General features: G+C 32.9%; 3 protein-coding genes across 3 annotated transcripts; 2 read left to right on the top strand and 1 right to left on the bottom strand.

Annotated features, from left to right (window-relative positions):
* Window positions 1-2,465: 2,465 nt before the first annotated feature.
* Window positions 2,466-3,302, bottom strand: LOC114179090 (Plant invertase/pectin methylesterase inhibitor superfamily protein). The gene has a single exon (XM_028065307.2). It carries the CDS (start codon window positions 3,270-3,272, stop codon window positions 2,622-2,624), a length of 651 nt encoding a protein of 216 aa, XP_027921108.2. The 5' UTR covers window positions 3,273-3,302; the 3' UTR covers window positions 2,466-2,621.
* Window positions 3,303-8,134: 4,832 nt separating this feature from the next.
* On the top strand, window positions 8,135-10,274 carry LOC114179081 (pectinesterase-like). The gene is made up of 2 exons (XM_028065295.2): window positions 8,135-9,110; window positions 9,465-10,274. The coding sequence occupies exons 1-2, from the start codon at window positions 8,198-8,200 to the stop codon at window positions 10,157-10,159; spliced, it is 1,608 nt and encodes a 535-aa protein (XP_027921096.2). The 5' UTR covers window positions 8,135-8,197; the 3' UTR covers window positions 10,160-10,274.
* Window positions 10,275-10,989: 715 nt separating this feature from the next.
* On the top strand, window positions 10,990-13,733 carry LOC114164858 (pectinesterase-like). Its single transcript, XM_028049633.2, has 3 exons — window positions 10,990-12,010; window positions 12,116-12,412; window positions 13,239-13,733. The coding sequence occupies exons 1-3, from the start codon at window positions 11,125-11,127 to the stop codon at window positions 13,622-13,624; spliced, it is 1,569 nt and encodes a 522-aa protein (XP_027905434.2). The 5' UTR covers window positions 10,990-11,124; the 3' UTR covers window positions 13,625-13,733.
* Window positions 13,734-15,303: the final 1,570 nt, after the last annotated feature.

Below are 15,303 nucleotides of genomic sequence, written 5' to 3' on the forward strand. Positions count from 1 at the left end.
TGGTGCAGATGCAGGTTCACGTGTGCAGGTGCTTCTGCTGCCATGACTGTAGCTGCATTCTCCGCTGCCATGGTTTAGGCGAGGTCCATGGTGTTTCGTTGCTGCAGATCTGTTTCTGGCTCACGCGTGGAGGCTCGCGGTGTTTCGCGCATGGTGAAGGTAGTGGTTGCTGCTGGTTCTGATGCGATGGCTGTCATGGTGAGGTGCGTCGTGACAGGTGCATTGAAGCATGGTGACGCGGTGATGAGCGACGCGATGGTGTGCTGCCGCAAGTGCGTCGCGATGAAAGTGTTGCTGCTACGTTTTTAGGTGCGTGAACGGTGATTCCATGGTGGACTACGCGCCGACGATGCTGCTGTTATGTGCGTCTGTTGTAGGTTGGTGGCGCGGTGGCTGAAAGCAGCACTGCAGCTGGTGCGTGGAGATGATGGTTGGATGCGTGAAGATGGCTTCAGTTCTCATATACCCGAAGCAAAAAAGTCCCTCTATGGCTCCCGTTCCTTTGCAACCGAGACCTCTCGTCCCAATGTCGGGTATAAAACCGAGGCAGAATGACGAAAATAACCGGGGCCAAAAGCCTTTACTGCACTGGTGTATATACATGTTAAAATATTTTTTTTTTAAATTTATACATCAAATCACTACACCTAAATATTCAAATTATTTTATTTTTTACAAGTGTAAAGAATTATAAGTTTAAAAATGTAAAAAGTAAAATAATTTGAGTATTTAGATGGAGTGATTTGATGTATAAATTTAAAAAAAATATTTTAACATTTAGCTATAAGTTTTAATTAAGCTTAATTACTATTTTGTTCTCAAATGTAAGATGACCAAATTAGATCATTTTAAAAGACAGAGGGACTAAATTGAATCAAAAATTTAATAGAGGACTAACTTGAAAGCAATCACTACTACTGCCATGTGGCACGACGATAACCTATCACGTGGTATGACAGTAACATAACACGTAACAATTTACATATTTAAAAAAAGAAATTAAAAAATTAAAAAGAAAATTAATAAAAAGAAAATTCTACGACTTGACACATGACATTTATGGACACGAGGTTAATGTCAACTTGACAGAAAAGACTTGAATCTTTTAAAATGATTGGAGGACTAAATTGACCAAAAAAATAACAAAGGTATCAACATAAACTAAACAAAAAAAAATTAGAAGACTAAATCAATAATTATATAAAAAAAATAGAAGAACCACATTTAGTAAAAAATAATTAAATACAAATATAAGAAATTAACCCTATTATTAATTTTATCATTAGATTTATTAATTTATGGTTATTATTTATTATTCTACTGTGAATTTACTTTTACCATTAACATTTTCATTGGTATTATAATAAAATAATAGAAAAAGGAAGAAGTGTCATAGTTCTTTTCATGAAACTACTAATCACTTCTAAAATAATTTCACAAATTTTTTCAAACATCATCGTTGAATTCTTATAGAGGAGATATTTAAATATATAAACTATAAATAAATATATATTAGAGGTAATGAGATTACTTTTAATTTAAATTCGGGGCATAAACCTTGAAGTCTCACTTTTTTTTTTAACCATAAACAAAATTTCTTTTTTTATAATAAAAATCACAAGAGATTGTCACATAACTCTTTTTTCCAACTCATTATTGTTTGTAAATTAAATGACTCCATAATTTGCAGCTTAAGGAACAACATTGGCTCTACGAGGCTCCATAAACCTCTATAATATATATACTTCCTATAATTTAATTGGAGTTGACTTTGCTTATCCTTAAAGTACATGATTCTATTATTCTTCAACTTCTTTAGCTTAGTTAAGTTTTCTTCTCTCATTCAATGTCACAAGAATTCCCAAGTTGACTTAACAGGTTACACATTCTTTTATTTCTGCATTAATTATAACTTGGAATGGGATCTTGTTGATACAGGAACTTGATCTCAAACCATTTTAAATACAATTAACACATATCATAATGCAAACACTATAGAAAATTCTCTTCTGAATCTATATTCAACTGAACTTAGCCATTAATTTTCACACTAATCACTTCATTTCTTAGTACAACACACAACCTGCTGCAGGCTCAATGCATGGTGCAGAAGAAAATTACCATACACTCAGTACATAAGTTTTAGGATTAAATATGTTTTTGTCCCTTAATTTTCAGTAAATTTTGGAATTAGTCCATTTCGAAATTTTGAACCAATTTAGTCCTTCATCTTTCAAAATGTATGAATTTAGTCATTTTAATAAAATTTTGTTAAGTTTATTTGACATCTCAAGTTCATAATAGTATTTAACTTCTTAACATTAGAGAAAAAATGTGTCAAACAGTATAAACAAGTCAAATACAATCCTGAAATACGTACGAAACATTAAATAAACCTAACAAAATTAGATTAAAATGACTAAATCTACGTATTTCGAAAGATGAAGGACTAAATTGGTCAAAAATTTCAAAATAGACTAATTTTAAAATTCACTGAAAGTTAAGGGACAAAAACATATTTAATCCGAAACAAATCAACACATCACAAACCAAATACAAAGTAAAAAGGAAAGAGAAAAAGAAAGGAAAAAGAAAAGAAAAGCCAATTATTGTAATACTAATCAGTACAAATTGTTGTTGATGAAATGCAAAGCATTGCTGGTCTTTCTTGCCACATCCAAAACACCATTTCTGATTTTTGCCGTCAAAGATGAATCAACATTCATCTCATCAAACCCATCAGAACAAGTTTGGTCATTGGTGATGGAAGCACTCACCCATGTCTTTATGTTGCTGATCTGAAACTTTCTCTCAGCACCATCCAAATTTCCCAATGAATCAAGGGAATCTTTGAGTTCACCAATGGAGTCCTTCACATTTCCAAAGCAATCTTGCACCACTTGTTCAGCAATCCTAGTCATGTTGTTTTTCTTCAAAATCTTTGCTATGTTGGTGGATGCACTTTTTGCTGCCTTATATGCCATGGAGAGAGACACACTGCACAGCTTCAATGGATCTGCTCCAATTTTTGCAGCATATGGGGATAAAGTGCTGTAGCATATTGATGGATATGTGGTTGAGTTGCATGAGGTTTTGATGTAGTTTTTGAAGGTTTGTGTAGTGCTTGTGTTTCCATAATTGCTGGCACTGTATTCAATCTTGGTTTGGGTGAAGTTGGTGGAGATGGTAGAATTTTCACAAGATGAAGTGGTGCTAGGTTTGGCTAGAAGAATGAAGAATGCAACAATGGTGAGAATTTGGAAGGAAGCCATGTTTAGATCTCAGCTTTTCTATTTCTTCTATGTTTTAATGTTTTCTTCACCTTGATTTGCATGATTTTTATAGGTGTATTTCTTTGAATATTTTATAAAAGAGTGAGACTTAAGAAATGTGCCGGAAAATATGAATTCTTTTATCGTTCTATGATTGATTTTTTAAAAGTTTTGTTTCTGTATGTACACATATAATTATAAGTAGTTTTATGCTTAAGGAAAAACTATAATATATAGGTTGAAATTTTAAACTAGTTTTGGTAGAAAATATTTATAGAAAGCCTAACTGAAAAAGGGTTTTCTTCTTCTTCTTCAAAAAAAATATATATGTTTTTGGTCCCTTAACTTTTAGTAAAAATTGAAATTAGTCCTTCTTCGAAACTTTGATCTAAGATTGTGGTTCTATATGGTTATATGACATTAGTCTTACACATATAAGACCTTAGACACCACTTTAACCTCAAAACCTTAAGGCAATATTGTTATGGGTCTTTATTCTTATATAGTGTTTAATTTTGTTTATTATATCCAATGTGAGACTTTGACTCACACTTGAACTATTTCCAACAATTTGACACAATTCTACCTCAACGTTAGTTGAATGTTAGCTAAGAAATGTGTTCGAAATGTCAAGTAAACTTAACAAAATTTGGTTAAAAGGACTAAATTCACATATTTCTAAAGTTGGAGGACTGAATTGCATCCAAGTTTCAAAAAGGGACTAATTCCAATTTTTACTGAAAATTGAGAGATAAAAAACATATTTAATCCTATGCATAATAACTACTCATAATCGAGTAAATTAAAATCTGAGGTGAATATATGAAAAAGGGAAATAATAAATATTGATTTCAAGTTAGAGATGGTGTAATATGTGATTTTATATTGTTATCTTATAGGGTGTGGGTAATTTTGTTTTTTATTTTATTTCTTCCTTTCAAAGTACGATAAATCCCTTTTACATGTACGTCTTCGTGACAAGAGATAATATTTTCTTATTGTTTTCAACAGAATCATCACTAGCCAAACAATGACAAGTTATGATAAAATAAAATAGTGTGATTATTAATATTATATATACTATGTATAATGAAATCCTAATTAATATTATTATATTGGTATAATCTCTCATGTTTATAAGATACTAATAATAGAGGCATTACTATAACAATATAAAAATAATCAATATTTTATTCCCATTTGTAATAATGTCTCAATTAATAATTAATATTTTAAACAAATAAAAAATCTTTTACACATAAACCAGTAAAGTTGTAAAACATTACTAGCATATGTTAATAATTATATCTTTATTTCTTATTTAGTTTTTAATTTATTAATAATTATGGAATTAAAACGGAAAATAAAAAATCTCCATGACTATTATTGTTTTTCTTGGTTTTTATAAATAAAAAGCCCAACAATATAGCAAAAAAAGAGTACCCATATTTGATTAATCAAGTAACTAATAAAGTCTAAACATTTAATGTCTTATACTTCACTTCCTTCAATTTATGTAACAATTAACAAAAATTATTTATGAATTATGCTAATATTTTTGCTACATATTAACTCATATTTATATTTATAGCCGGCATTTTAGACAGATAAGCACTTCCAACATTTACACGACACGTATAAAATTTTTAGGGTTTGAAAAGTCCTTAACCAGATTAACGTGCAGGCATTTCACGTTCGCATGCGTGAAACGCTGCACAAACAAAGGAAATTAAGGCCTGGCTAGGGTTTCCATCACAATTTTTTCACTTAATAATAATAATAATTATTATTAATTTATTAATTATGTCAACAATATGGGAGAGTCATGATGAACAAAGAAACTTTGATTCGGATCATAAAGTTATGCCTTGCAACTTCTTTTTCCTCTTTAATTCCATTCAATAAAACTAAATAATTCACTCGAGTTTATGTTTGTTTTTATTTTTTTCACTTTAGAATTAAATTCGAATATATTATATATATGCTCTTTCAAGTGTTGATAAAAAAAAAATACTTAGTTTTATCAACAATTGTAATTAAAGTGTTGGTGATCGAGCCATTATTTTGAATTTGATTTAAGAAAAATAAAATACGTGCCTATGAATTTAACCTAATTTAGCTTCGTCAGCTAAGGGTATAATATAATAGAAAGTGCCAAAAATACATATTTTAAAAAAGAAAGTCAAAATACTTGCTGCTAATAAACACATGCGTCCCCCTTTGATGCAGGTTTTTTTTTTCTTCTCTTTATTCTTGTTTACACACTGTTTTCCAGAATAATAAATGTAAAAGTGGAAACTAATTGATTTATAATTAATCATATACTAGAATTATTACGTCAATTGTTTATACATTTGTAAATTTAAGTAATATATATATTAAATGTTCCACGTAGTTTTCTTAATTAATAGTAAAAAGTGTAAATAAGTATGAAAATAGAACCTGTTTAATTACGATATTGAACATTACAAATTAGAAAAAAAAAACTAATGTAAAATACAAAATACAAAAGGACTTCGGTTATAGCATTGTCCTTTGATGTCTGGCGCTGTAAGGATAAAGTGTTAATTTCAGCAGTTTTTTCCTTTTAGATGATACAAGTTGAACGTTAGATAGAGTTCAAACCGACGTAAAAGAACGTCGGACTCTTATTTTCCGACGTTAGATAACGTCAAATTTTCTTTCAGATGTTAATTTTAAGGTTACCATATATGATGTCGGTATTTTTATAGATATCAAAAACTGAAAAAAATAGATGTTATAAGAACTTTTTGTGTTAGTGACTTATGTACAAAAATACATAATATTATTTTCTAAGTCACATATCGTTTAAAAAAGCTCATTAAAATTATTATAAATTAAAAACGATATTAGATGTTTTAAATATGTTTCACAACTTAAAGTGAATTTTCATAATATTATAATTAAAAATAGAGTGAGCATTGAGAAATGAATTCTAAAAAGGGTATTCTCTGATACTTAATTGTAGTTTTATGGAGATATCTCTCACCTATTCTACGTATTAGAGTGGAGGAATCCGATGAAATTTATACTACAAAAATATAACATATTTAGCGTTGGTTAAAAGCTCACACAAAACAAAAAAGTTAATGTTAACAAAAAGGAATAGTGTTGACTTTGCATTACAAGTTTCTTAATCAATTATATTATTTGTTGATGTTAATAACTATCGGGAATAATCCAAGTGTGAGTCAAAGTCTCACATTGAATATAATAAACAAAATTAAACACTATATAAGAATAAAAACCCATAATAATATTACCTTAAGGTTTTGGGTTTTGGGGTTAAAGTGGTGTCTAAGATCTTATATGTGTAAGATTATATATAAAATCACAATCTCTCGATAACAATAACATATGTTAAGAACATAATAAATTATAATAAATTATGAAGATTAAAATGAATTACTTACATAAATTTCATGGACAAGACTATCTAATTACTTACATAATCATGATCTCAATATCCCGTCACACTATTTTTTTTTTCAATTGTTTTTATCTGACTTATCTCCCCCAAAACCCCCTTGTTAACTTATTCTTCAATAGTTATGCACTATTATTGTCTCAAAAAATGTAATGAGAATTTTCGTAAAAAAGAATATAGTTAATAAAAATCTCAATTTTTAAAATATATGCAAGAAACTTCACGTCAAAATGGGTGATTATTTTTTCGAAATTTGAATATGTAATATTTTTTTTAATATCTTCTATAGAAAAGTATTCTCTATGATATGTTTCTATCACGCAATATATATAGTGTAAATCTTAATCCTTATATATTTATTGAAATTTGGACCCATACAAGCTGGCATCGTCTCCTTTATCTTTCTCTTTGAGTGTGTCCTTACACCATTCACCATTTATCCATTTCAACACATCCATTTTGTGGAATTTGATTCTTTGAATTTTTTTTGTTATGTTCTTCTGGTGTATTATATAATACATTGATTACTATTAATTTTAATTTTTTAGAATATATTTAAAATATTAACATATTATATTTTTAATGTTCAGTGGAGGACAATACTAAAAAAATCAATAGAGAATTTAGACTCGATTTTGTATTTATTTGGACAACGAGTAAGCCACAGATAAGAAAAACAAAGAAACTACCAATCAAAATATCGTTAAAAAAAGCCTTCAACAAAACAAGCCATATCCATAAACACGTTGACACATAGTGCATATCTTAGCAATGTCATTAAAATATACAATGTTTTTTTTTTGGTCAAAATGGCACATACATAATTTTGCTTATTCCTCAAACCACTGCACATGGGTTACCCTAAAAATTTCAGATAAAACACATATGCTTGAAAATGAAGCATGCGATAGTACAAGCTCAGCAAGTGAAAATGCTTCCTACGTTCAAAGAAACTACTCCTTCTCCTATTCCTCAACAAGTCTCCTCAATAAAGGATAATATATTCAATTTTTTCTTTTGCCACATCGTACATGCATGTGAAACCGTAGCATACAACTTCAGACCAACTCAACCATATTATCCTCAAAAATCAAAGTTTAATGTTGTGTTATGCCTCTGTTGTCACAGCCGTCACCGGAACATTAACAAGTAAGCTTCAGAGAGATATCTCTCTGTCAAGATCACAAGACACTTGTTTTTCTTGCAAACACAGTTAGCAAACCCTAATTCACTTGCACTCATTCAAGCAATTGAAAAATAACATTGTTGTGATCCTTTCATTCTTTCTTGCAACTTCATTCACAGTTTGTATCTGTGTCATTCTTCTATTCAGCTCACACGTTTACCCCTTCCACACTCCACATAAATATATATATACATCCAACACAATCTCATCACCAGAACCATTACAAATCAAAAACATATCAAACATTCTCTGTTGTGCAAGTACTACAATTCACGTACAACTTTGTTAATTATGGAAACCCTTATTGCAAAACTATGCATCACACTGCTATTCATGTCTTCAATCCTCTCGGTAGCATCATCAAGAAGAGAACCAGCTTCATCCAGCAACGTAGATTGGTGGTGCAACCTAACTCCACACCCTGTGCCATGCAAATACTACATCACCACCACTCAAACCAAGAACCACGATTTTACATTGATCAAGCACAGAACTATCTTCCGAGGAATGCTCGTTGAACATGCCCTGAACCAGGCTCTCATCATGCAGAAAGAAGCACTTCACTCTGACCAAACCAGCATGCCAACAAAGAACCACAGAACCGTTCATGGTGACTGCTTGAAGCTCTATGGAAAAACCATCTTCCACCTCAACCGCACCCTCGGGTGCTTCCACGGGAACCAAAACTGCTCCTCCGTTGATGCACAGACATGGCTCAGCACCGCCCTCACCAACATTCAAACATGTCAGGACGGAACCATCGAACTAGGTGTCGAAGATTTTAAGGCTCCCAACAACAACAACAATGTGACGGAGATGATAAGGAACAGCTTGGCCATCAACATGGACTTCATGAAACACGACCGTCACACCGAAACGGCTCACGAAGAAGCGTTTCCAAGTTGGTTTTCGAAGCCGGAGAGGAAACTGTTGCAGTCCGCAACGATAAAGGCTCATGCAGTGGTGGCGAAAGATGGTTCTGGGGATTTCAGAACGGTGCAAGATGCTCTCGATTCTGCGGCAAAGAGGAAGGTGAAGACGAGGTTTGTGATACATGTGAAGAAAGGGGTTTACAAGGAGAATATCGAGGTTGCTGTGCACAACGATAACATCATGCTGGTTGGTGATGGAATCAGAAACACTGTAATCACCAGTAGCAGAAGTGTTCAACAGGGTTACACCACTTATAGCTCTGCAACTGCTGGTGAGTCAGTTTTCATCTTTCTTTTTATTTTTCTTTTTGTCGAAGAACTCTCTCATCGACTAAAGATAAGACAATTTCATAATATAAACAGGTTTTGTAAAATTGAGTTAGGCTTAAATCTCACTTTTAACATGATATCAGTCCATTTAAAGCTTATCGTAATATTACCGACTAATTTTTAGTCCCACGCACGAATATACTCAGCATAAGGACGTATGTGATGCAAACCTCGTTTTACAAATCAATTTTATGGAGTTGAATTAAACTTAAAGTCCACTTCTAACATTTCTTTTTTCTTTAACATCGTTCTTAGATGAAAAACCCTAACTTTACTCTTGAATTACCGAATTTCAGGCATAGATGGTCTCCACTTCATTGCAAGGGACATCACGTTCCAAAACACCGCCGGAGCTCAAAAGGGTCAGGCGGTGGCGCTCCGGTCAGCCTCCGATCTCTCCGTCTTCTACCGGTGCGCCATCATGGGCTTCCAAGACACGCTCATGGCCCATGCACAACGCCAATTTTACAGGCAATGCTACATCTACGGCACCGTTGACTTCATATTTGGCAATGCAGCAGTGGTGTTGCAAAACTGTTACATTTACGCAAGAAAACCCTTAGAGGGCCAAGCCAACATGATCACGGCCCAAGGTCGAGGCGACCCATTTCAAAACTCTGGGATTTCGATCCACAATTCTCAAATTCGGGCCGCCCCGGATCTCAAGCCCGTTGTTGACAAATACAACACCTTCTTGGGTAGGCCTTGGCAACAATACTCGAGAGTTGTGGTCATGAAAACTTTCATAGACAGCTTGGTGAGCCCATTGGGCTGGTCCCCTTGGGATAGTACTAATTTTGCCCAAGACACACTTTATTATGGTGAGTATCAAAACTATGGGCCTGGTGCATCTACAACCAACAGAGTGAAATGGCCCGGTTTTCATGTGATCACGAGCCCTGCTGAAGCGTCCCAATTTACCGTTACACGCCTCCTTGCAGGCCCAACATGGTTGGGCTCTACCACTGTTCCATTTACCTCTGGGCTTTGAGCTTTGATATATTTGGAACTAAGTTTTTATACGTTGTAGTTTGTGTAAAAACGCATACTATTGATATTCTTTTGTACGCCATTTGTACTGTATTTTATTTTATTATTGTTATTCATTTATCGTTGTGAGAACATACATAATTTTTTATTTTTTATTTTTATTTTTTCTCATTTCTCCCCTTCACAACTACGGAATGTTGTTTCTTTAGAAAAATATCGGAAATTCATATTATTCTGCTAAGAAGTTTGATTAAGTCAAAATTGTCAAAAAAACAATGGTGAACGTCTATAGAACTTTACTGTGAAAAAAAATAGACAAATTAAAAAGACTATTATGTAAATATTCAGATTCCAACCCAAATTCATCTAACAGGTCATAACAGGTCCTAAATAATGTAGGATTTATTAGATATACTGGAACGATAAACTAAACCCATTTTTTAAAATGCTTGATTTAATTGATTAGCCTATAGTCAACCATAGTGGTATGTGACTACCCTTTGGCAACCCCAAGAAATCTGCTTAATAGAGTTTATATACAAGTCAAAATAAGTTTAACATTGCTTTAACCAGTTCATATGCACAGCCTTCAACGTTACTCATGAGGTCAAAACATAAATTAATTATATTTATTCAAAAATTAACTCAAACTTAAAATAAAGAGTTTATATGCTTTGTTTTTTTATATATATTATTTAACTTTTTGATTTTTAATTAATATAATATAGAATTTAAATTCACACTCCCATCTTCATTCCAAGAGGGTATACATAATTTTCAAGTAAATCTTATTTTGACTTAATTATGGATGTTAAACCATCACTTTCATCTCTACAAATTAATCTCGCCGGCATTAATCACCGAATTGCTTTTGATTCTTGAGTAACTTTTAACATATATTTGTACAATTATATAAGAACCCTAATTCTACCATTATTTACCTAGCCAAGAGAAATCTCAGCAACAATGGCCAAACAAAGCCTTACCCTAATCACTGTCTTCATATCCTTGTTTTCTTTATCTTCCCCATCCCCTTCAAGCAATATTTTCCCTAACACCATTGATTTCTGGTGCAACAAAACACCACATCCTCAAACATGCAAGCATTTTGCCTTGATAAATCGTGAGCCTCGTCAAGATGATATCCCTAAAACGGCATTTCAGTTCAAGAACCTCATTCTCAGAATTGCAATGCAGCAATCAGTGGAAGCCCAGATTCAGATCATGTGGTTGGGAACCAAATGCAGAAGCAAGCAAGAAAAAACAGCATGGTCAAACTGCATAACCCTCTACCAAGACACCATCAACCTTCTCAACCAAGCACTTAACCCTACCAAACAAAGCTCAACCTATGATCTCCAAACATGGCTCAGCACAGCCCTAACCAACATCGACACGTGCCAAACAGGGTTCCACGAGCTCCGAGTTGTCAACAACGTTCTACCCCTCATTCCCAACAAGAACATCTCAGAGATCATAAGTGACTTTTTGGCTCTCAACAATGTTTCTTCTTTCATTCCTCCAAAGACTCACAAAAATGGCTTCCCCACATGGTTATCTCCCAATGATAGGAAGCTTTTGGAGTCGCCACCATCGTTTATACCAGATGTTGTTGTGGCCAAAGATGGTTCTGGGAACTTTGAGACCATCAAAGAAGCTTTGAAAGTAGTCCCCAAGATGAGCCGGAAGAGGTTTGTGATATATGTGAAACGTGGGGTTTACAATGAAAACATTGAGATTGAGAATTCCATGAAGAATGTTATGCTGTATGGTGATGGTATAAAGCTCACCATCATTTCTGGTAGCCGAAGTGTCGGAGGAGGTTTCACCACTTTTGATTCGGCAACCGTCGGTAAGAATTTTCTTTGAATACAAATCTCATCTTAGAAGTAAATTTTGTGAGGTTGAAAAAATACTGGATTTAGAACTAATAAAAAAGTTACTGTATCTTTTACAGCGATTAGAGGAGATGGGTTCATTGGACGTGGCATCACATTTCGCAACAGTGCAGGTCCAGAGAAGCACCAAGCAGTGGCGGTGCGTTGTGGTGGTGACTTCTCAGTGTTCTATCGGTGTGGGTTTGAAGGGTACCAAGACACTCTGTATGTGCACTCTCAGAGACAGTTCTACAGAGATTGCTACATCTATGGCACCGTGGATTTCATCTTTGGCAACGCTGCTGTTGTTTTTCAATCCTGCAACATTTACGCAAGAAGACCAATGCAAAAACAGAAAAACGTCATAACAGCACAAGGTAATAAGGAAGAGAAAGAAAAGAGAGAACTAAATTTTATCGGAAAAATTATCCTTTCATTTCTATTTTTTTATTTTCATATTTTATTTTTTGACGTGATTTAGTGAAACTTAGTGTGTATAATTAATTCTTTAAAAATTAAAGATAATGATATATTAATCAATGACCCATACTAAATCATGTGAGAGAATAAAATATGAGAATCATAGTATCATTATAGTTTTATTAGTTAATGTCCAACTTATTTCACTCCTATTACAAAAAGAAAACTGAAATTATTGACGGATTTTTATAATTACTAACGGATTTTGACAATTACTGACAAATTTTAACTGTCAGTAATATCAGTTTTTCTTATAATATACACAACTCACCAATATATTAGATGTGTGTAACAAAATGAAGACTTTATTTTATATAGCGTTAAATATGTTTTTGGTCTCTCAAGTTTTAGTGAAATTTGGAATTAGTCAATCTTCAAAATTTTTAACTAATTTAGTCTTTCATCTTTAGAAATGCTTGAATTTAGTCTTTTCAACCAAATTTTGTTAAGTTTATCTGACGTTTCAAGTGCATTTCATGATAGTATTTGAATTGTTTACGCCGTTCGACACATTTTCGCTTCAATGTTAACTCAAATATTATCATAAAATGAGTTTAAAATGTCAAATAAACTTAACAAAATTTGGTAAAAATGATTAAATCCACACATTTCTAAAGATAAATAACTAAATTGGTATAAATTTTCAAAAAAGAATTAATTCTAAAATTCACTTAAACTTAAGAGATCAAAAACATATTTTACCGTTTTATATACTGTGAACAGGTAGAACAGATCCAAATCAGAACACTGGGATCTGCATTCAGAATTCACGTGTTATGGCTGCTCAAGACCTAGCCCCTGTGTTGAGTTCCTTCAAGACCTTCTTGGGAAGGCCATGGAGGGAGTATTCAAGGACAGTGTTCCTGCAAACTTACCTTGATGAATTGATTGAGCCTGCAGGGTGGTTGGAGTGGAAAGACGATTTTGCCCTTGAGACTTTGTACTATGGAGAGTTCAAGAACCTTGGCCCTAGGGCTTCCACAAGAGACAGAGTGAAATGGCGTGGCTTCCATGCCATAACAAGTGCAACCGAAGCTTCCAAATTCACAGTTGAGAATTTTATTGGTGGAAGATCATGGTTACCAGACACAGGCATTCCATTTTTCTAATTAAGATCACATGATTAAGGGGTGATTAATTAATTATTTATGTTCTTTTTTATAACTTGTTATAATACAAACTTGTTATGTAAGCTTTTAATCAAATTGATTACTCAAAAACCACCACCAGAAGTCCTTCAGAATGATTGATTTGATGCCTTATGCATCTTCGGTGTAAGTTCTATGTATTTAATTGCATTGAAATGATAACATTCGGTTATATATGTGTTTTAGTTCTTATAGATAAAAATTAAAGAAATGTCATATTAAAAGTACGTCAAAGAAGTGGCTATCAAAATACATAATTTTGGTTATTTTTTGAATCTTTGTATCAGAATACAATTATTGAATAACAGTAAGTTTTCACCAAATTTCTCACCAAAACACCAGCTATTCTTGAAAACATCCTTCGGTCTCTCGGGTACAAAAACATCTATCACGTACTTGGTCTTCTCTGTTAGATTTTGTTGTCAATCTGACAAATTTTGTTGAGTAAGGATGGTCATAAATTGATTTTTTCAAAATCCAGTTTTAAAATTGATTGGATATATAATTTATATCTATATATTAACTAGATAACACTTTTATTTTTTCTTTCCATTCAATTTGGTTTAATTCATTTTTTTTTCAATTATATTAAATTCAATAAGATCGATTTAATATACTTGAATATTAGATATATTAGACATGTGTTAGCCAATTCGGCTTGTCTGGACCTAGGTTAACTATTGTTAACTTAGGTAGAGGTCACTCAGCTCAACCTTTAGTTGGGATCAACTTGACTTAATCTTCAACCGCAGTCGACTCAACACAATGTTCGACTAAGATTCACTTGATAGAATCAACTTTGCTCGACCTTTGGCCCATATTGATTCACTCAACTTTTGATAGTGACCAACTCTGCTCGACTTTTCGGCCTAAGCCAACTCTATTCGACCCTTCGACCTAGGTCAATTTCACTCGACCCTTCAACCTAAACCAACTCACACTAGATCAACTCAACTGAACCTTTAGCTTGATCCAACTTGACTTGACCTTCATTTAAAGTTCATTTAAAGGTTTAATTAGCAATCTATATTTAACTCTTTGATTCTTTTTGGTTCCTATTTTCTGTTTTTATTTATCTGAGTCCCCATTGGTCTCGTTTGTTAGATTGACGTTTACACTATTTTGAAGTATCACGCGTTAAAATCTTGATTATCTTCTATTTTAATAGTGTGATGTGTAGTATTCAAAGATAGAAAATTACTCAGATTTTGATATGTAAGAGACTTAAATTTTGACACATGACATTTCTAAATTGTATTAACACTAGTGCAGTTTCATGTTTAGACAACGCCTTATATGCCTTGGTTCTCGCACAAACGAGGTAGATAGAGACATGGTGGCATTTTTGTGATTTAAAACAACTTTTATGCCTCGGTTTACAAACAACCGAGGCCTATGAATGTTTATTCCTCGGTTATATTCTCAACCGAGGCAGTAATGTTACCAAAAATTCAAACTTTCTCGCTTTTTTAAAATTTGAAAATAATGAGACAGTTTTATGCCTCGGGTCCCACTGAACCAAGGCCTATAAATGTTTACTACAGCGGGCTACTTCACCCGAGACCTATAAGTGGCAGAATTTTTCCACGTGCCTTTTTCTTTATATTTTGCGTGAGAATATGCCTCAATTATGCTTTGAA

This window comes from Vigna unguiculata, chromosome 1 (genome assembly GCF_037176805.1).
Source record: "Vigna unguiculata cultivar grain cowpea cultivar isolate G323 ecotype 2 chromosome 1, ASM3717680v1, whole genome shotgun sequence".
Classification (NCBI taxonomy): Eukaryota; Viridiplantae; Streptophyta; class Magnoliopsida; order Fabales; family Fabaceae; genus Vigna; species Vigna unguiculata.

Excerpts from the sequence above, each read along its gene's own strand:
- LOC114179090 (XM_028065307.2), bottom strand. The coding sequence starts at position 3,272 with ATGGCTTCCTTCCAAATTCTCACCATTGTTGCATTCTTCATTCTTCTA.
- LOC114179081 (XM_028065295.2), top strand. The coding sequence starts at position 8,198 with ATGGAAACCCTTATTGCAAAACTATGCATCACACTGCTATTCATGTCT. Across the intron at positions 9,111-9,464 it reads TTATAGCTCTGCAACTGCTG|GCATAGATGGTCTCCACTTC; the intron begins GTGAGTCAGTTT and ends ACCGAATTTCAG.
- LOC114164858 (XM_028049633.2), top strand. The coding sequence starts at position 11,125 with ATGGCCAAACAAAGCCTTACCCTAATCACTGTCTTCATATCCTTGTTT. Across the intron at positions 12,011-12,115 it reads TTTTGATTCGGCAACCGTCG|CGATTAGAGGAGATGGGTTC; the intron begins GTAAGAATTTTC and ends TATCTTTTACAG. Across the intron at positions 12,413-13,238 it reads AAACGTCATAACAGCACAAG|GTAGAACAGATCCAAATCAG; the intron begins GTAATAAGGAAG and ends TACTGTGAACAG.